Consider the following 23096-nt stretch of genomic DNA (forward strand, 5'->3'; position numbering starts at 1 on the left):
TTTCAATAATCTATTATAAGGTAAAAACTTTCCTTTTCGTCAAAAATACATCCATTTCAGTAACTGGATGTGGTGCCAACCATCACAGAGCACAATCACACACTCACGCACACACTTCGGACAATTTAATGATGCTAATCCGCCTAAAAGATTTTTCCTTGGACTAGAGGAGGGAAGTGGAGTACCTGGAGGAAACCCCTTAAGCACACTGGGAACAATGAGAACATGCATACTCTGTGCACATAGGGCAGTGGAAACTGGAAACGAACCCCCAGCCGGGGAAGGTTCCAATGCAAATCTTCTAACCACTAAGCCAATAATATTCTAGCCATTTCGAGAAACAGGAAAGGGGTGTATAAGCAAAGTGATTGTGTGAGTGTAGGTTTTCATTTCAATCAAGTAGGAGCTGCTTAATTGGTTGATTTTTGTTTTTCAAAATACTTTTGATTGGTCTGAATATAAACCTGCCCCCACGCTGTCCTGGTGATTGGACACCTCGGCTCAAAAAACTTTCTCCAAGGTTTCCTCAAGGTAGTCCTTCAGATGAACTTGATCCATCGCCTTCTATAAGTCTCTCCCTGAACACTAAGAACATTGCACAACATACTTAACACAGTTATCCTGAGACACATTCCAATCCCTAGACTAATGGACTAATAAACTGTCCAGATGGACCCAGCACAAGGACCTGGGTCTGGTCTGACTCCACTAGGAGTCGAAAAAGTACCCTTAGCTCTTCACACCTGGCCTAACTCATAGCTTAGAGCTTAGTATTACATAATCAATTGGATCGGGTGTGTCACAGTGGGGATAATCACACCGAAGGTAAGAACCCCTGGGTGGACAAATGATAACTCCACATGCTACCTCAACATTTAAGTGTAATCTCAAATGGACTGCCAGATTTGTATTTCTCCGTCATTCTTATTATACCATCAACGAGACCTCTTTATATGATGCATTGCTTAACCCTAATAGTTTCATATTTTAATCTTAATATCTAATATCATCAACGTCATCTTGAATAAAGCTGGCTATTTAGCTCATCTTCAAAGCCTCATGGAAATGAATGAATATGAATTCTCATGGACAAAACTTGAACTAAGGGTTTCTCTGCTTGCTTGGAAATTAAAAATATTATTTGTATTTGACTGACGATTTTCACGATGTGACGATGTGTTCATCTTTGAATGCAAAACACAGGCACAGGCAATCTTTGAGGTAGCATATTGTTTATAGAGGTCTATCAGATGAGGATGGGTTTTGAGCTATATGCTTCGTTTTGTCATTAATCCACAATGTAAAAATTGTTCTACTAATTAGCCAATGTGTGTAGTCCTGCAAGCAGTATGGACAAAAAGGAAGTGCATTATTATTATGTTTAAATATTCTGCTTGTCCTACCTACCCAGGCATCTGATTCGTCAATGAAATTAAATACCGTATCCTTGCAGTTTGGATGAAGTTCCATATAATGTTTTGAAAATATGAAGGCTTTACTTAATAAAGTATATTTACTCTTATTTGTTCAGCGTATCAAAGATAACATAGCCCAAGGATCTTTTGGAGAGAATCTGTTCACAAATCTGCTCTGAAATGAACACAGCACATGTCTCTCAGGTGAATACGTGAGCCAGGTTAGAGCTATAAACTGACGTGACGTGTGCTTGTCTGAGCATGTGATAGGTGATTAGTTAAATCTAGATGAGATGCACACCAGGACAGAGCCATCCATTACAGCCACAGCTTGGGAGAGCTTTGATTAATGTTTTACATGACTTTCACTAATTTATGCAGCTCCGCTGTGGAAAATCAAACACGCAAAATCGTTACGATGCCAAAAGACAGCGGCTGGTGTGAGAGCCGATCCATGTTTCGAGCTTCTGGTGACCTTCAGGGGGTTAGCTTGTTGCTTTTGTTTGTCTCCCAGCTTGATGTGTGGAGTCATTATTTGCAGAAGAGATTGGCACAAACACGCAAATACACAAACATACACACTTACATGCATTAATGCACACAATGATAAATGGGGACACAAACACTTCTAGAAATCTGAGCTGTTTTTAAAGTCCTATATCATATCACTTGGCTACTCTTATATCTGTCAGATTAATGGATGAAATTTCCTATCTAGAAACACACACACACATACACACAAATGCAAAACTTCCTGCTTTACCCTTTATTAAATGATATTAAGTTGTGCAAATGAGCCAGCATGCTATTTACTGACTCTAGAGTGGCCACCAAGCGTGTGGGGGGAAAAGATCAGTAATAAAGAGAGATTAGATGACTAGAAGACTGCAACAAATCTCTCTGTTTTATATCCACACATCCGAGCAACAGATGTAAGTGGTTTGAGATCCAGTCTTGGATCAGGCTTTGATATAATATTCATTAATTCATGCAGAGAAAAAAAAAGGCTAATATGAGATGAACGTGTCCCTAAACTCACTCTCACTCTGTTATATCCTTGAGCAAAGCATTTTAGCTCATGTTACTCCCAAAGTGCCACAATGCAAGTTATTATCTCTGCTCCTGTAATTAGATTGGTTAATCAAAACCACAAGGCTAACAGAAATATCAGAATATCTTGAATTGCCAGAAAAAAATCACATTTGGAAGAGGAAAGATTTGACATGTTTGTCAAGGTCTTCACATTCCGATCATGTTCAAACAAATCTAATCCTGACAGATGTCTTCGGGAGGATTTGTGAATAACAAGACAATGCAGAGACAATATGTCACACACATGGTTTCATGCAGTGCAGCTTGAATTGAACATCGCACCCCAAACAAGCTATGAATAACGAAACCTCGTATCGCTCGTATAGTCCCGATAGAGGACTATAGAGATAGAGACGTGATCCCAAAGAGATATACAGTAAATTGTAGTGTTTTTATTTCTGAAAGGAAGGAAGCATACACAAAAACACAAACACACGATCGTTATGTGCTTTGTCAAACTTTGTGTTGTGCTAGAAATATCTTAATGCATCATTCATTGATGTTACACTTCATTAAAATGGCTTTTGTGGGATTGAAAGCTTTTAAGTGGACGGTGATGTCACTTCCCTTCATCAACGTTCATTTATTTAATAAGAAGTGTGCTGATGTCCGGGTCATTCTCTCAGTTACTGGAAATGAACAAAGGAATCATATACAATAAAGATTTTGAAATGAAATTGGAGTCAAATTTTCAATACAACAGCCTCCAACCAAAAAAAAAAAATCTGTGACTGAAACAAACACCCACTAATAAAACACTCACTTAATCCACAAGCCGTAGGGGATACATGGTTAAAACAAAATACTTTTAATCTTTTCTAATGGAGGGTTTTCTCAGGACAGCTAAAGAAATTATTTCAATTCCAAAAGGCTGTGCAGAGAAACAGTCTGAGGTGCATTTTCATCTAAGCTGATTTGCTTAATGCAAGAATCATGTCTCCTGTCCATCTCCTGCATATTTCATCTGTTCTGTGGCCAAAATAACATTCTCTGTCAGGAGAGACAAACCGTAACCTAACAGAAAGATGAAGAGACAGAGACGGGCGATGAAGAGTTCAGTAGAGGAGAGCAAACCGTAGTATCATTGGGATTGTAATAAATCTTCTAAATTTCTCTCAGTCTGTCTATATATTTATGAACAAGCTGCATAACAAGAGCAAGATTACAATACAGAGAGGTTAGAATAGGATTTAGGCACAAATTGTTTCATAGTCACAGACTATATTAATACAAATAAAAATACTCTTAATACCCTTAAAAGCCTGGGGTGTCCCTAGCGTCATGAAGGATCATAGTCTTTCAAATATGTTCAATTCTTGAAAACTTCACAACTCAAAAATAATAAGAATTCCGAATCAACTTTACAGTTTATCGGTAAAAACAATATCTTATGTCATTTTGTGCAGATTATAAACTACATCTATGCAAAGATTTCGGTTGTTTTTTGTTTTTCCTTCAAATGTTAGTATTTTTGGTTCAAACATCGGTTACACTGTCAAAAGCAGTCCCATAGCTCTAGGGCAAGATCTTTTGACCAATCATACATGACAAAATTCAGGCCTGATATTCTGTCAACAGGTATTTTGCTTGTTTTAGACATCAGAGAGAAAAGCACCATATCTTTGAAATGGGTAAATTTTTCTGACAACATATCCAAAAAAAAAATAAATACAATTGTTATGAAATAACATTTGAATGACTGTCAACTGAGAGGGTTTTGATGTCAGTCAGCAAAATACTGTCAGTCAGCCAAAAGATCTCAGCCAAACTCTAAGACACAACAAGAACGTCACATCCAATCAGCAAGTACCATAACCTCTCGCCACAGCCAACTGGAGGACGCCATACTCACCACACTGAAGTCCTGTACGGAGCAGTTCTGTCCACTAAAGTTGCAGCTCTTCAACATTTCATCAAGCTGGTGGCCAGTGCGCTGGAAGATGTCCAGCATGTCAGGAGGCGGATAGTGCAGCTCACCTGGACGGTGCCCGCCGCGGCTTTTTGGCGGCAGCCCGGTCAGGTTGGCCAGGTGGTAGATGTCGGCATCGGTGAGCGCAGAGAAGCGGAAGCGGTTGACGTTGCACAGCGTGATGGCAGGAAAGGTGAGCTCACGCCTGCTCTCCTCACTCAGTGCGGCCACATGTGGGTGTTCCAGGTAGGTACCTGTGCTCCGGGAAGCTTGGTACAGGAAGAGCATGAGTGACGCCAGTAGGGCCAGGGCCCACACTGTCCGCCTCATGCTTGCCCGGCCTGATCCTGACGACCCCAACACCTGAGCCAGGCCATGCAGAGATGAGGACCTGGCAAAAGCAGCTAGGTCAGCCATGCCTGCTCCTTTGTCTATCGGGCTGCCACCACCTCCTTTCGGTGGGGCCGCTTTGGCCTCATCTCCCTCAGCAAACTTGATTTTGCACACGAAATCGATGGGCATGTGGGCCGCCACGGCTGTTACACTTCCAGTGATCCTTGGTCTCTCTTATCAACCTTACTATTCAGGTGTTCCACTTGCTACTTGTTTTCACTTCCTGCTACTTTTCAGTTTTTGCACACTTTTTCTTGTCTATTTTTTCCAACTGTCTGTCCACGTTTCTTTACACAATTCCAGTCTCTTTTAACACTTTCTCCTTTTCTGTGCTTTCTTTTCCTCCATCCTTCGTGTTTATTCTGCTTTCCCTTCACAAGTCTTAAGTAAAGCTGTGTTGCTTCCAACTCCAGGACAGGAGATGTGCAAAACTCCTCCAGTGGTGAAGCAAAGCGGGGCAGTGAGAGCGAGGAGAAAGGAAAGACGAGAGGCTCAGTGCTGTAAGCTCCAGAGTGCGAGTGAGTCGCTGCTTTGCTTGTCAACTCAGCTCCACATCTCTCTCTCTCGCTTTCTCTCTCTCTCTCTCTCTCTCTCTCTCTCTCTCTCTCTCTCTCTCTCTCTCTTCGACTCCTCGCTGCCTCTGACGTAGCCGCTGCCCAAAGTCCTCTCACACACATTTTCACTGAGAGAGAGAGAGAGAGAGAGAGAGAGAGAGAGAGAGAGAGAAACGCACAGAGTTGAGAGAGAGAGACAATGTGGTGACAACTCACACCATTCACTCTAAGCTTAGCAGACCAGTGCAAAGTGAAGAACTCCTCAGAAAAAGACCTGATACAGAGGAGAGGAAGGACAGGAAAAAGGTGCAGAGATGAAAACAAGAAAGTAGAAAAAAAGAAAAGACATTTAATATCATATGATATGAGACGTCTGTGATTATTTCTCCCTCAGTAGAGAAGACCTCATACACATCCACTGAGGTTTGTGTTTCCCAAGCAGTGACAGGTTATTACATCCACTTAAAGAGATTTTTCAATCATTTGTCACACATACACATCCCCCTCTCCCTCTCCCTCTCTCATTGGGCCAGTGCTCTCTGAGTGTTGGTAAAACATGCATGTTTCTCATGTGTTTGCATAAATAACTGTGTAAGTGCATGCATGCACTTGAACCTGCTCGTGTATATGCGCCTGTGCTCTAAAAGCATTTGTGTATATAACTGCAGTGTGTGTGTGTGTGTGTGTGTGTGTGTGTGTGTGTGTGTGTGTGTGTGTGTGTGTGTGTGTGTGTGTGTGTGAGAGAGAGAGAGAGAGAGAGAGAGAGAGAGAGAGAGAGAGACTATTAACTCAAAGAAAATGTACTGTGCTGCGTGTGTGTATCTGTTTGTGTGTCTGTGTGTGTGCCTGCCTGATTATGACTATTAACACAAAGACAATTAAACTATTGTGAGTGATGCTCTGTGTGGGTGGGTGTGTGTGTGTGTGTGTGTGTGTGTGTGTGTGTGTGTGTGTGTGTGTGTGTGTGTGTGTGTGTGTGTGTGTGTGTGTGTGTGTGTGTGTGTGTGTGTGCGTTTGCCTGACATGACTATTAACACAAAGACAACTGAACTGCTGTGAGTGATGGCAGTATGTGTGTAACCGTGTGCACCTGTATGCGCGTGTGTGTGTGTGTGTGTGTGTGTGTGTGTGTGTGTGTGTGTGTGTGTGTGTGTGTGTGTGTGTGTGTGTGTGTGTGTGTGTGTGTGTGTGTGTGCCTGCCTATGACTATTCACACAAAGATAATTTATGACAATTTAAAATTTTTGACAATATAAATACACTTATGTGTGTGTGTGTGTGTTTGTGTGTGTGTGTGTGTGTGTGTGTGTGTGTGTGTGTGTGTGTGTGTGTGTGTGTGTGTGTGTGTGTGAGAGAGAGAGAGAGAGAGAGAGAGTGAGAGAGAGAGAGAGAGAGAGAGAGAGAGAGAGAGAGAGAGAGAGTGAATGAGAGACTCAGAGAGAGACTAATGGTGTACGTAATGAAGACTGAGAGAAGTGTAACGAGCAAGGGGCGACTGCTGATGATCAATCTCCCTCTCAGGCGGAGACTGACAGTCTATTGATCAGACAGACAGGTGAACGAGTGATTATGGAGGAGTGTGACCCTCAAGCTTTGTCTGTATAAACACACACACACACATAAACACACTAACACACACATATACTGTATGCCTTTCATAGCAATAATCAGAAGCTGAAATTGTTTACTGTCAGTTGAATACACTCATCATAAGCATATTCAGGCCTGCTAACACATGCATAAGGACTCAAACGAGTTTAAAATAAATTCAATTATATTTTATTAATTTATTATTTTAAAGAAAACCTTCTGGTGAATGAATAAAAATCCAGCCTAGTGAAACATCATTAACAGAAAACTGACTGGAAAATAATATAATGCATAAGTTGTTGTTGTTGTTGTTTCAAAAAGAACAAAATAAGAAAAAGTAAATCTTATTGCCAGGTGAGAGAGCGAGAGTGAGAGCGAGCGAGAGCGAGCGAGAGAGAGAGAGAGAGAGAGAGAGAGAGAGAGAGAGAGAGAGAGAGAGAGAGAGAGAGAGAGAGAGAGAGAGAGAGAGACTTGTCAAATCATGCTATTTCGTCACTGTCTGAAAATAACACGTTGAGTTACAAGAAAATCACAGCAGGTTCTAAGTGCCTTTAGGTGACTCAGTTTTAACATTAGACAAAACCCCTTTGGGAAACAAAGTGAGCACTTGAGGCATAAGTGAATCTGTTCTTCAGCACAAGACCACTTTCTGACCACTTTTCTGACAATACCTTGATCCTTTATTTTCTCCTTTTTTTAAAACAACTTTCCCTACACTTTTTTTCTTTTACGCTTTTTCACCTCTTTGGCCATCGGGCTGCTCGAAAAGGTTTGAGCGTGTTCTCAGTCACATTCCTGACAGACCAAAGACACTTTTAATATTTATAAAGACATCCACGAAGCGCAGTCTGTCTTCTGACTTTACTGCAGGGTGTGTAGCGTCGTGTACCATGGTGAAGTAGAGCGCGTTAGCATGCAACAAAAGGCCTGCCATGCAAAGGGAATCTTTGAGTCTCACTGACATTCTCATGAATTATTAAACTCCCCTCAGGTAATGACACTGCCAGACATACACACACACACACACACACACACACACACACACACGCACACACACACACACACACATGCACCCCAAGCTTGAGAAAGATTTGATATGAAACTAAGTGCTGTGTGACTTCTCTTCTTCCACTGAGTCGCCCCAATGCCGTTTCCCTCATGGCTTTGGACTGACAGGCTAATTGGGCTGCTCTATACCAAGAGTTTTGAGGCCTCAGACGCCATGTTGAGCTGTAGCTATACAACCACAATTATGAGTCCAAAATGGCTCCTTATTGAATATCTCATAAGTGCTACACTTGTGTAACTTGGTGTAGTGCTACATTATATGGGGTGGCACTATATAATATGTGTCAATAAACACTTTACACCTGATAACCTGCTCATTACTGTAATCATCCAATCAGGCAGCAGCGTTTGAGCAAACCAGCCTGATCACACTACTGTCATTTCCATCCACAGTCATGATGTTTCTTAAAGATTTTTTCCTATTTTCATGTTTGATGTGAAATTGAACTGAAGCTTTTGACCTTTATATAGTTTATAAGCACTAAATACTGTGAGTACTATACAGGTTGCACTACATAGTACACAAAAGACATTATGCAGTGCACATACAGTATATGGAGTAGGAGTAGCTTACATAGGATTGAATATATTTTCATTTAAAATTTTTTCATTTCTAAATATGCCCACTATAAACTACACTATCCAGAACACACACATACTCACACACTCCCACACACACACACACACACACACACACTCACTCACTCACACCATTGCATGCTTTCTGATTAGGATTCTGCTTCTCGATTCGGATTATTTGCATTGTTTATATTAAAGTGACCGACCTGCTCTTGCATCCTACTTAGTGCATTCTAGAGACAACGATTATTAACTGATACTTTTCAAATACCAGCAGTTACATCAATCCACTTTCACCTTCATAGTATGAAAGAAAAAGAAAGAAAAAGACAGAAAAAATCCCATTTACATGATGTTGAATGGCTCATTCTGATTGGTTGGTAAGTGTTGATTCATTTTCTTTAACTGCAGCTCTAATTGTGGTTCGACCTCCAAGGGAAATCACATGTTTGTTCTAATAAGTTATATTGTTTCTATAGTAACAATAGACACAGGCACTTTTGTGATTGGTTACTTAGCATTTTTTTTATACAGACCTTCCACATCATTAAGTGTAACTGTAAATAAAACGTATGACGTGTCGTTCATTCATAAATCTAAACAGAAAAATATTCCTTAGGACTTTTCAATAACAGGATGCCTTGTTGTGTATGAATGATCTTCAAACAGAGTATGTAGCTCCTGTCAAGGAAGTGCTATTGCTTTCAAATGGGTTGTTTTTTTGCAGACTGCAGGATTGTGACGCTGAAGGTTTTGTTATCTAACTCAGTTTATGAAGTCAGTATGCATTTGAAAACAGTTGTGACTGTTTTTGGTGGCCTGCAGTGATTTTTATGATGCTTTCGGATCATAGCCCTTACTACAGTGAGTTGTTCTCAAAACTCTTTCATCATTTGACACGCAAAGATGAGGGCGAAATGGAGAGTTAGACGAGCTGCCGAGTGAGGGGACAGTAGGTGATGAAAACAGAGCGCATAGTCATGTCTCCTTCTTTGAAGACACCGATCATTGTGGGAATGAATCTCTCTCTAACACACAAACAAACACACACACACACACACACACACACACACACACACACACACACACACACACACACACACACAATGAGTCAGACACAAGTGCCTCAGTTTGGAAATGATTTTTTTTCTCTTGGTCTAAATAAAAGGTGAAAGCAGTATGAAGCTGAAAGTACACTGCTATTAGCAAAAGATTGTATGCAGTTTGGCTTTTGCTTAGCTTCTGTGACCCATGCTGCTGGTGGCAAATCGAACAGAGAGGCTGTGCTACATTACTACAGTCAAAAATATACCACGAGGACAGTGTGAAAATAAAATGCTCTAATTGGATATGAGACATGGAAACTGGGTAATTGGATTTGAGAAAAAAATAAATTAAAAAAAAAAGTTGCCACAGCTCAGGACAACAGTGTTATAAAACAGTATATAATAAGAATTTGTTAACAAAAAACTAAGGAGGCAATTTTGTGTTCCATCCTTCTCTATTCCTCTGTTCTCTAATGAATCCTGAGTTACATAGACAGGTTTTTTGACAAAGTGTTTCCTACAAAAGACAAACTCGTAACATAGACTTTAACTTAATTAAGCATTAGTATTAGGCTTTATTTATGTCCAGAAATGTACTGGTGTCCCTGTTGTAGGAGGCTTTCTAAGGACATAGTAAGACTTGTGACAGTAAAATGCTGTGAACAAACCCAATTTATAAAGTTATGCTTGCTTATACATTGCCTCCCAATTAACCGAACAGCAAGAGGGAAAAAAAGCTAATCATGACAAATCAACAAGTGTTCTTTCTTAACAAATAGCTTTGACACATCAGACTGCCTGGTGGAAGCAGTCCATCTGTCTCCAGCAGGATCAAACGCCAGTCAATCCGCTTTTATGCCTAAGCTAGGTGCATGAGGTTTATTAGTCCTGCGCCTCTCCGAAATAGAGGTGTTTCATATTTATGCAAATGGTTTCTGTTTATCGGCCCGCCTCAGGCACCCAGGTCTTTAATGAGATGGTGAATGCCATTGTTGATGCTTGCAATGAGGGAAAAAATAATAAAAAGCGAGGGGTGTGGGGTAGGGGAAAATATATGAATACATTAACTCAGAAATCAACAATCACCATGCGGCCCAATTTAGCTGCAGGCATGCTGTTCGTCTTTCATACCAAAGAGTGAAAACTCTGTCTGAAGTATGATAGTGTGTTTGATGCTTAAATTGAGACATTTTTTTAGTGCTATCCCTGTTCTTCGCTGCCAAATCAATCGAATTTCGTAGCTTTGTAGTAGCACTAACAACAATTTGTAATATCTGTGAATTGCAATTAACAAGCTTTTGTCCTTCAGTCTTTGTTTAATGATAAAATTGGTATAAACATTCGAATCGGTTTTATTTTACCACCATATCTTCTTTAGCTTACAAACAGCATGCAGTTTAACAACACATATTGCCAAGACACTCTATATAACCCATATTCAAACTGTATTCAATGTGTCAGTAGGGCATCTTGCTGAGATACACTCAAAAAGAAAATTAGTGGCATTACTTATCCTTAGTACTGAACCCAATAGAGTCAATACAAGTCAATCCAAGCTCCAGAAATACCAAGATTAATATATACTGTATATTTTGATAGTTTGATTGATTCCTGCCTACATGGAGACTGTATGTTCCTCGTTTTGGAGGTTTCCTCCAGGTACTCCAGTTTTCTCTCCAATCAAAAGCTGTGTTGTAGGCTTATTAGCATCTCTAAATTGATTGCGCTGTGTGCTGGGTTGGCACCCTGTTCCCATCCAAGCTCTGTGCCCCGAGTCTCCTGGGAGAGACTCCAGGTGCTCTGTTTTCCTGTGTAAGGTGATTCATGCAATTGATTCATGTTGGTGCAAAATGGGCTGGTTTGAATATTTCAGAATTTCTACTCACAACAGTCTCTTTACAGTCTCTGGGGTTTACATAGAACATTTAGGGGAGCAGCTGCTCTGCAGGAGGAAATGACTTGATGATGAGAGAAGTCAGAGGAGAATGGTCAGGCTTGTTAAAGTTGACATGAAGGCTATGTTTAGCATGTTTGTGTAATGTTGGTTCAAAGGCTCTGTGTTGGGATTTAAGCCCCAGCACTGCAAGCTGCCACTGTTGGGCTCTTGAACAAGGCCCTTAACCCTTGCAAGGATGGCCCTGTGCTTCCTAACAAGCTGGCATTTGTACAGAAAATCCTTTCACTGTGCTGTCATGTATATGCAAAAAATAAAAGCTAAGACTTCTACTAAGTAAACTGGCTAGTTTCAGTGAGTCTCTAATCAATGTAGCCTCAACTTCCTGTTCTTGGCTGACAGGATAGAAAATTGTTCTTCCGTTGCAGCCTGTCTGGCCCTGCCTTAAGGTTTAATGTGCTGAGTGTTCTAAGGTTCTTTCCTGATTAACACAGTTGTAGAAAGTGCCTTCTTGCCTTCTTGTCAGCTTTCACCAGTCTCCCCTGGCATTCTTCTCAGGCATTTCTCCTCAACAAGGCATGTCTTTCTGCAGAACTGCTGCTCACTGGATGTTTTTGGTTTTTGTACCACTCTGTGGACCAACTGTTTCTCAGACCTCTGAATTTGGATGTTTTAATGCATTACACTTCTTCAACATGATAAAAAATAGCTGTTGGCTGATCATTGCATGAATACTGATTATACTTTGTCCAGTGGATGTGTGATATAACAAAAAAAATGAACTGATGAGAATGTAATAACATATGAATTTGGTTCAGCATTATTTTGGCCAGTCTGAGCGCAATACAGTATGTGACTTGGCTGAGATATCAATTGGAGTAAAGTAAAATCGAGGTGGCTTTTCTTTTCTCCTCTCTGTCTTTGTAGATTTGTTTTCCACCATGTGGGATCCATATTCCACTCTATGGGAGAACATTTCCACCACTGGGTGCTGTTCATCTCAATTCATCAAACGGATGGGTGCAGGGTAATGGCGGAGAGATGAGAATCATGACATATTCCTTAGGGTCCTTAGCTAGATAGTGAAGAATTTTTGTTTCACATTAGGTAGGTGGTCATGTTTCTTTCCATCAGCTCAGCTGTGAGCGGTAGAGCCAGAAAGATGTTTTACTATAGACTGAGCGGAGGATGAAATTGTTCTGCCATTATAGCTGTCAGGAGAGTTGTCTTGAAATACACTGTGCTGACCTAAGTTGCACAGCTACCAGGAGAGAGCTGCAGAATGTTGTGATTGTGAAAATATTTGCGTATTCAACTATTTGTAAAAGTCCTGAGGAGGCACTGTCCTATATTCGAGTATATTACATAATAACTTTCCCGCTTTTACTGCATGGAAAGGCATCACCACATCTATGTATAGTGCTACCACATCTACTTCAACCAAGATTTTCCTATATTAATAATTGTTTTATTCTCTGGATTTGTTTTTTTGATATGGGATTTAGACTGTTGCCTTGGAATGCTGTTTGTTAGGGGAAAAAAGACATTCATCATTTGTAACATTAGTAGTTTGTACATTTATGCAAAATCTTAAGCCTCTGATTCCTTCCATAATTACTCTATAACATGACAGTATGTACAAACATGGAATAGACTTTTTTTTAAATGTACGTCTCCCCTTTAGAAGCAACAAAATAAATTGTTAATCCTTTCTATGATTAAAATATAAAGAAAAACACATTCTGCTCTTATTCTGCCAGTACTGCACTGTGTCTTTAGAGGAGAAGAGATGCCACGCACCACAGGAATGAGACATAAACAAGGTCTATCGCAGGATTTTTTTTTTTTTTTAACAGTCTGGTCCCAGACCCAATGATCCAATTTTGCATAGTATAATTCTTAAAATGGTTCCAAGCACAGTAAGATCAGGATTTTGTGAAAGCAGAGCCTTAGAAAATGATTGGACTTGGCTTGGACCCGGTGGACCAAGCATCCCATGTGGATCAGAAGCCGTTAGGTTCAGTTGGCAAATTTGGGAGGAAGTGCAAGACGAAAACATGCAAGATAGCAGTAGCAACAAAGAAGAAATAAAGGGTTGCAAAAATGTATAAAAATGCACTCTCTGGCTAACACATAATGTAATGTTATTCAAAATATCACATTTTTTGGAAAGCAAAAGGATTAAATGTAACTGGTTCCAGTAATAGTATAACTGGCACTAGCTTCTTGAAATGTTCTAGAAATGGTCTGAACTGATGAGATACTGTAGCAGCACTGAGAATTTTCTTGTAAAACCTGATGTGTTTGGAGCCCACTTGATTTATTACCTCGTTCTCACATTCTGTTCTTGCTAACCAGGATCACACATGCACATAAATATTGAAAATCATGTTAACAATGTTGTGTGTAAATAATAATTCATTCACACCTAATAAAAAGTCTTAGCAAACTTCATGTCAAATGTAAGAATCGTACTCTGTCCTGTATAAGATCCCTTGTTTTGCTCAGTGTCATGAATAAGACGATTTTATTGCGCATATTCAATGTCCTACACGCCTTAATCAAGTCTAGGACAAGCAACATTATTAGGCTTTTAAACTGTAATTTGTAAACTGTTAATGTACTTCAAAATGCTACAGACCTGCTGTACCACACGACTATAAGCACAGTAAAGACAGGATTAATGAGAGCTGTAGAACATGGGTGATAACTTGCTTTGCTCAATTGTAGGTACTGTATGTGGTGACACTTCATAGTACAAGGTGATCAATGGCTCTCTTTCAAGACGCATTATGCCAGTGTCAGAGTAAACAAGCACCTCAGGCCTGAAGAGAAAGACATGGTTTAGAACAACAGAAATAAATGAGATGCTGTAGGCTGTTCCACTTACATTCACATGGGTGCCATAAAGAAGGGTACGGTAAGGGCAAATCCTAAACGAAGACTGGGTTTCGATACTATACAACACCAAGACCAATGGACCTTGGGTTTTAAAGCAGAGCTCTATGTAAAGGTTCAGTGGTAGCTATGCTAATATGATGCTTATATTTTAATACATATGTGGATGGTGTAAGGAAAACAAAATCAGATTAAATAAATATCAGAAAACACCATAATCAATAAATATATATGTTATACAATGGTAAAAGCAAGTCTTGATAATTAATACAGCATTCAGATGGGAGATTAAAATAAAAAAAAATCCTTGTCTCCTAGCTGAAAATTTCTGCTCTGAGATTTACAGTACATTTTACCTGAAATGTAATTGTGAGCACTACTCAGAAGGACAGCTTCAACTTCATCTTGATGCCTTTCATCATCACCAGCTGTTCACCAGCTTGTCCTCAGGTTAGTGCCATGACAAGTACTTACGGAGTTTTGGCTCCAGTTTCTTGGAGTGAAAACACAGTCCATTCAGAACATGATCCGTTCAGACTCCATGTCCCCGACTTAACATAAGGAAAACGTCGCATTTGTATTCAGCATGGATAAAATAGTTATGTATGCCACTTTCACCCTCTTCCATTTTTGAAAGGTAAATGTGAAAGTGTAAATAATGTGGTAGCATTTTGTATGGATGTGAGAATACTTTTACATATGGCTGATAAAAATGAATAAGAACCTAAACAGCATATGAAAATACAGTCATTATTCATTCTCAATTGCACATGCAGGGGTCAGAGTAGGTAACACCAATGCGAGTCCTTGAAACACAAATCCTTCCTCTCCATGTAAAACTGTGTGGACCATGTAAGCTGCTCTGGAACATAAATATGATTTCACGGTGATTAATCAGATTCTTGTTAGTGCGTTAAATGAACACTCATTGAGCCCGAGATTCTTGATCAGCCCATGATTGCCTCTGTTTATTATCCCTCTGCAGGGAACATACACTCTTTATGACTGGACCCAGATCAGTGAATTCTTTCAACGCTACAGAATGTTTCTTTGGCTTCAGGCTCCAGATGAACCTGCCATCCTCCACAGTAATGAGTTTGACACTGGGTTCAGACACATAAATAGGACCTTAGAGGCAATGTTTGCGCAGCTTAGTACTTGTCCACTTCAATACCTTGACTCTGGCTGCAGAGGCAAGCACACAACCGTTTATTCTAAATCCTAAACCACGCAGTATGAAATAAATAATGCTAGGGTTATAGCAACAGGATTTGCCTGGCAATACTAACACTATGAAAACACTCGCTTCTATTCATAGCTCTATAAAACTCGATATCTACTATCGCCGTGTCATTTTTCAAAATGGAAAGTTGGTGTGATCTATCTCGGTTGTTGCTATCTTTCATAAGAAGAATGGTATGATGGAGCGTGTAGAGGTGGGAGTGAGAAATGGAAGGATAGGAGGAAGATGTGAGATGCTCAACCATGGGTTTTTTTTGTTTGTTTGTTTTTTTTTTGTGTGTGTGTGTGTGTGTGTTCTATCTTGCTTTAAATTGTCAGCACAGGTTTTACAGTCCTCCCAACCTGCTTTGCACCATTGTGTGACATTTGAAAATGGTACCATTTTGTCAGCAATATTGAGAGCATTAGAGGTTTTGTGTGAATATGAACAGCACAGCACTTTAGTTGGTTAAATAGCCTAGAAAAAGATTTTACCCTTGTATGCATTGACAAAGGCAGAATTTAAGAGAAATCTTTACATTGCCAAGACCTAAGTAGACAGGAAAAGGCAGATATTTTCTATGGATGTCTAATTATGTCTTATCTGCCTTACTAGTTTCATGCTCTGTGCTCCTATTGGGAGATGTGTCTGCGTGTTGCCTCATTGACTAATAGAGACCCGCACTCTGCACTGAGCCCTGCCCTGACTGCTAAACAGACACAGCGAACAGGGCCAGTATCGATTTCCTGTCACAGCGACACCCAAATGTTGCCATGTTATCGGTGCCGTGACTGATGGACACCCTCAGGGGCCCAGCAGGGCCAATGATTTCACACACCTGCATGCACATTGACATACACACCTGCTGCTTGGGTCATACTGCATTATTATTATGACTTGTGTTCTACTTCAGTAGTGAAAAGGCTTTTTTATTGAATTGGGGCTAGAGGAAAAGCTATTTGAAGCCTCTACAAGGACCAACATATGATAATATGACATTTCACTCCTGCCCTGTCAACGGAATCATTTCTGGCATTTGCGATGAAATGTTAGGCAAACATATCCCTAGACAAACCTATCCATATTAATAAAGCTGGATTCAATTAATTAATCTGCTTGTATTACTTCTCCTCTGGGCTAATTGATCTTTACCTGAAAATGATAATTTGATGACACATGATTCGAGTCAATTAAAAGGTCATTAAAGTGCCTTTTTTAATCAGTCATAATCACCCTCCTAAATACAGCCTCAGGGTAATGACAATCTGCTGCAAATTGATTTAGTGATCTCGGAAATTAGCTATTGTTTTTAGAAGACAGTCTGAAGACGTGATGATTGGCCATTATTACCAAAGGCAATCGCAGGGTTAACTTGCACACAGGATATATAATATTTATAGTGTGTAGAACTCATCTTACATTTTATAAAGTGTATTTATAAACTCATTGTTGTGATAGGATTTATAGTTGTTACTGCCGTTGCTGTACTAAAGACTGGACTGAATGTTAACCATATTGAGGCCTAATAATTAATCATATTGAGGCCTAATAATTAATCATGAATAGCAGCTAATATACTATAAATAAATAAGTAAATACATAAATATGATCACTTCAACACACTTGCTTGTGACTCGACCTCCAGCTCACATCACAATAAAGGCCTGATTGAGTTAGAGAGAATTACAGGGCAGTTTCAGATGGCCTCCAGGTGTCCAAACGACTAACACAGACTCCAAGAAATTAGGTTTGTGTGCTTGAACACTGTCGCTTAAACCCAAACTCCAGATTGTCCCTGCAGGCTATTGCCTGGTCCTGTTTTGCCACCTACACCTTACTAAACGTTAAAATAAGTAATGATGGGGAGGAAATAGGATTTACACTCATAATCTAATCGCTTGTATTTATAACCTGCAGCAAACACTAAGTGCTCAGTGTCCTGGATTTTTTTTTCTTTTGAAGAAATTTACGAAATGCATGTGGTTTGTTCATGCTAAGCCCTAAGCACTAGCTAAGAAGGCTATCTTATTTCCATTACTTTCTACTCACATGTGTGAAATTACAAAATACCTTCCAGTAACCTCTATCTCACGCTGGCACAAAAACACAATCATTACACAGTAAGCAGTGAATAGCACAACAAAAAGGGTATTTAATTGGTGATTGTGATTGCAGGGTGATAGAGGCTAAACACTAGCAGCTAATTATATGGCAGGATGGAAGATCCTGCCGTGAAGTGCTGATCAACAGGAGAAGTTAACAAGGAGACATGGTGCCCCTGTTCCATGACTGATAAACACAATGCCCAGATCAGAGGCAGATGCAGTTCATTAAAAGTTTCTTTGTGTTCTATTAATAAATATTAATAGAATGTATTGAGTATCCATAGTATGTGAAGACTTTGGTTGTGGAAGCCTTTTTAAAAAAAGCTTTTTCTTAAAGTTACTATATAGTTCTTGAAGTAAGACACTGATCACATAATTTATCTGTTACATTATGCACTTCAGGATGTGAACATTACTGGCTTGGGAATACTATCGATCAACTGGTTTTAGATAATGCCATGTCAGCAGTATTTTAAGCAAACAGAGCAAACTACATGGTGTTATGTTTAGAAATCAGGTGATACCAGAAACAAGTCCTTGTGGTTTGTCTAAGGTTTCTTAAGCAATATATTGTTTGACGATTACATTGGTTTATAAACGATCTGATATGCAGTGGGTACAGAAGGACTTATATAGTAACATACCCCACATATAGGTATGGCAAGTTTGTCTTATTCTAATACCATTGCCAAATTCTATATTAAAACCGTATGGTCCACCTTCTCTTGGTTAAATTTAGGAGGTATTGAATGATGCAGTGCTCTCCATGGTTTAAATATTGAAATTCAAGCTAACACACATAGTACAGCAAGCTACAAGTAGGAGTGCCTACCCACAGCCATGCTGAATCCTACGAAGTGAGTTTTAGAAACTGCAATGGTGGATAAAAGGAGTTCTGCAGGATAAAGCACGCATCACTTTACACAGAAGCAGCATACAGGGTTCGGGTCAAGACAAAGTCTGAGTAAAGTTCCAAAGTATGATTCACCAGAAATGCTGGAGAATTCTGTCACTGGGTTTGTGAATATATAGTCAATGGAGGGCACACAAAGGTCCAGCCCGTAGAGGTGCATGAGCTAAGCCAATTGGCCATATTGACTGAGGAGCCACTTCTAGACAAATAAGCAATAGAAATTGTACTTGTGCCTGTGTGTGTTTTTGTTTTTGTTAATAAAGGATGGGAACAAATCAGCCCCATAGATTAGATGTACATAAATATCTGTTTAAAGCCATACTATATGATGCACATACTGTACCAGATATGGTGTAGGCAGAGTACAAAAATGATCCGCTTGTATCCATCCATCTGAACGATGTACATTTCCATATTCTTTGGAACATGGACACTTTCTCCACTTCCACATAAGCAGAGAAGCATTCCTAATTCCGAGTTCTTCCCTGTGTATTAACTGTACTATCCATGGTGTTCATGAAGTGCATACTATAGTCACCCTAAAGTCCCAGCCATGTGTGTACTTCTCTGTCTTAATAATTTCTTGTTATATAGGTACTTTAGGCAGCAAGCAACAAGCAGACAAAGCTCCTGATTTCACATCTGGAAGCGCTGGAACTAAAAGTCAATTCATGTGGAGAGCCATTTTTATCCTGTATAAACAGTGCAGTTCACTGGCTTGGAACTGGAAATGGGCAGATGTACACCTCCCGTCTCTGAATGCTACCTACCTAACAGGCTGTTGTAATCAGAGAGCGGATGTGCTGTCTCTCAACAAGCGTCTGTCCAGAGATTCACAAAAAGGTGATTCAGCTCATTTTAACACTTATTGCAGGCAGGAAGTGAATACCTTTTTACAAAAAAGACAAATTAACAATGTGGTTCGAAGACAGGACATAGACAGAGGCTTTGAGCCCGGATATGTTTGCAGATGACAAACTAAACCTAATGAGTGTAGGATATTTTTCTTTGCTGTCACTGTTATGCATATGGGACTGCAGCACATGCAAGAGACTAGTTTGTATCATGTTTACGGTGACCATGGTTCAACATCTTAATGATGTTAGTAACAATAGCAGAGGTTTTACAGAGACTTCTAGTGGCACACTAGACCAATCAAGTCAAAATTTAAACTCATTCAAAGGTAAGGAATCTCTGGTAATGTCCCCCATACAAATTAATTGTCCTTGAGTGAAATCTGGACATGGCACTAGGCTGCAATAAACCAATACAAAACATGGATATAAAGTGGTTTTCACCTAAGACAGCATTTTTGCTAGTTGTCTCTTAAGGTCTGTAAGTCTGAATTGCAGTCACTGAGAAATGTTGTATGGTTGACTGGCAATCAAACCTATCAGTCTATCTGCACATGCAGATGAGATCAGGACCAAGTTGTTTGTGTGCATTGAGGAGAACCACAAAAGGGCTCTTCTGTCTGGGTAAAAAAACGATTGTTCAGGTATACTTGCATACAGACCAATAGTTCTAATTCAGGTGGGTTTTATTGTTATTCCTTCATATAGCATCTACTGTATCTACTGGAATGAAATATCGTTGGTGAAGAATCATGGTGCATCCCATTGGCACAGTACAGAGGACTACATACAAGTGCAAAACAGTATGGACAATAAAAACAATGGACAATAAAAACACAGGACAGTGCACACTGAAATTACAGAACAAAAGAACAGTGCTTTGTTCAAAAACTGTTGCAGCAGTTGTCTGTATGCTATTGTGTAGTGTAGCAGCAATAAATGTAGCAGCTATAAGAGGCTCCTTTTTCCATTATATGACATTTGACAGAAGCTATGTTTACCTCCTTGGTGGCACAAAGAGGTGTGTTACTGGCAGACATTTGTGAAGAGGTGACATGGTGTCAAAGCCAAACCTACTGCGAGTCTTGAAGACACCAAAACACCTACACCTCCCACTCACCTGATTATTGAAGGTGTCTGATTCCTTCTGCCCTTCATTTTTTTTTTTGTTTTTTTAACTTTGATTCTCTTTCATTACTTCATTTGCATGATCACTTGACCCATGCCTTGTCTTCTGATTGGGATTTAGTCACATTAAGTCACATTAAGCTTTCATATGTTTCAAGACACACAAAGTTCAAAAGTTCTTAAAAAGTATTGGTTCTTTGATTGATTTTCATCCTCAGGAATGTTCATTATTACCAGATTGGGTGATTCTCATTAGCAGTAGAAAGCTGTATCAGTACTTGAGTGACTCTTATCATCAGCCAGGATGAGCATCGTATCTGAGTGTCTATCATCCTCAAGAGGTAGCAATACTGATGCATTGAGTAGTCACAATTCCTTATATAAAAAAAAGTATCAGTCTGGATTGTAAGAGCTGTCTGGCAAGTACATCAGGACATTTTATCAGCCTTCATAATGACAAGCTGTGACAGGTTCAAAGACTAGCTCTAGAAGAAAATCACCTACACTGTCTAGAATGAAAGGAAGTAAAATAGAAGGTTATGTATTTATTTGTGGTTGTATAGTTAAATAGACCATTTGAGTTACTCTGACTAGAAATGAATGAATAGAAATGGAAGGAAGGAAGGAAGGAAGGAAGGAAGGAAGGAATGAAGGAAGGAAGGAAGGAAGGAAGGAAGGAAGAAAAGAAAGAAAGAGAGAAAGAAAGAAAGAAAGAAAGAAAGAATTTTATTTTAAATGTCAAAGTCCACTGGCAACCAATTTAAAATGTGTGTGTGTGTGTGTGTGTGTGTGTGTGTGTGTGTGTGTGTGTGTGTGTGTGTGTGTGTGTGTGTGTGTGTGTGTGTGTGTGTGTGTTACAAAATGACAACAATGTGCATCTTGTGCTTATTATAATTCATTATAGTCATGAATTAATGATTTTTAAATTCTAGTACATTAAGAATTCTAGAACATTATTTTATTATGGATATTTGGTATTTTTATTAGGTATATAATTAATGCCTCTTTGTTCTCCTGAGCTTCAAAGATGTATAAAGCAGACACCGCACACCCAGCGGACGATAGTGAGGGTGAGATGGCATTTAGTGATAAGAATGATGATGAGCAACCCTACATGGAGAAAGTGAGAGTGAGGATTAAGATGGTAGCAAGAATGTTAGATGGAGATAGAGTGATACAAAAAACAAATCTACAAGGAGAAAGTGATTATGATCATGATGATGATGACCGTGAGGACGATGATGTGGATTAGGATGATGACGATGATGATGGTTTTGTTGATGATGATGATGATGATGATGGTGATGATGATGATGACGATGATGACGACGGCGACGACGACGGCGATGACGACGGCGATGACGACGACGATGATGACGATGACGACGATGACGGCGATGACGACGATGATGGCGACGATGATGACGACGATGACGATGACGATGGTGATGGTTTTATTGTTTATGATGATATTGGTGATGATAGTATGATAGTATCACAGATTAAGCCACAGAGTAATAGCTAAAGTGTCCCTGGTAAAAGACTGAATAATACTGATGTCTAGAACATCTAGAACTTTGAAGAACTTGTATGTTATAACAGAATGCTAAAGGTGAGAATTGTAGCAGCTGAATAAGTGTGATGTAAGCTGAGAAAGTGCCTTCCTGCTTTTTCTATGCAAGAAGAAGAAAACACAGAAATACCATTTTCAATACCAAATCCAATCTTAGACGCCTATGCACAATGTCTTGCTAATGCTAACTAAAAGTTACTGTACATTTTCTGTATAAACACCTAGAAAATGGGTTACTGCATAAAATTTATATTTGACTCTTTTTGTGTAACATGAAGAGACCTTGAGGACTGAGACTAGTACGAAGCAGACGGTGGAATTAATCATTTTTCATGAAACACAAAATGGATATTGCAAATCAACATTTTTTAGGTCACCTGTTGCCAACGGCGCATGTTCAATAAAAGTTTAAAATCATTCGAAAGAAGTTTTCAGTCAGGAGCAAAGGGTTTATACATGCTGTGAAATCAGAAAGTGTAGGTATCAAATAACAACACGTTTCGTCATGACCACACGCCACACATAGCAGAAAACCTTTTTCTTACTTTTCTTTGCACAAAACGTTTCTGGTGATTTCATCAGCGGCCTGCTTTATTTGCCGATAATCATCAATTCCAGTTTAAAGGAGAAGAAAGGCAAGTGTGATAATGGGGAATGAAGCAGATTGGATAAGCAGAGCATGTTGAAAGTGTGACAGAGGAAAGAAAGTTATATAGAAACATAATCAGGAGATGACGCTCTGTCTCTTCACGCCACCGCAGGCCTCAGGCCGGGCTGCAGCCAGACAGGATGGCCCAGTAATCACTTAAAGAAAAGTGTCATGACTTTTATATGTTTCAGATGAAACTTGCTTTGTTCCTGAT

The 23096-nt window shown here is 39.6% G+C and overlaps 1 protein-coding gene across 1 annotated transcript in view; it reads right to left on the minus strand.

The window, feature by feature from the left end:
* asic4b (acid-sensing (proton-gated) ion channel family member 4b) overlaps window positions 1–5400 on the minus strand; it is a 36020-nt gene extending 30620 nt beyond the window's left edge. Inside the window, exon 1 of the mRNA XM_027133395.2 lies at window positions 4360–5400. Within this exon, the coding sequence (XP_026989196.2) occupies window positions 4360–4938 (579 nt within the window). The 5' untranslated portion in view covers window positions 4939–5400. The remainder of the gene's footprint in view (window positions 1–4359) is intronic.
* Between the last annotated feature and the right edge of the window lie 17696 nt (window positions 5401–23096).

The sequence above is a fragment of the Tachysurus fulvidraco genome, chromosome 5 (assembly GCF_022655615.1).
Source record: "Tachysurus fulvidraco isolate hzauxx_2018 chromosome 5, HZAU_PFXX_2.0, whole genome shotgun sequence".
NCBI lineage: Eukaryota > Metazoa > Chordata > Actinopteri > Siluriformes > Bagridae > Tachysurus > Tachysurus fulvidraco.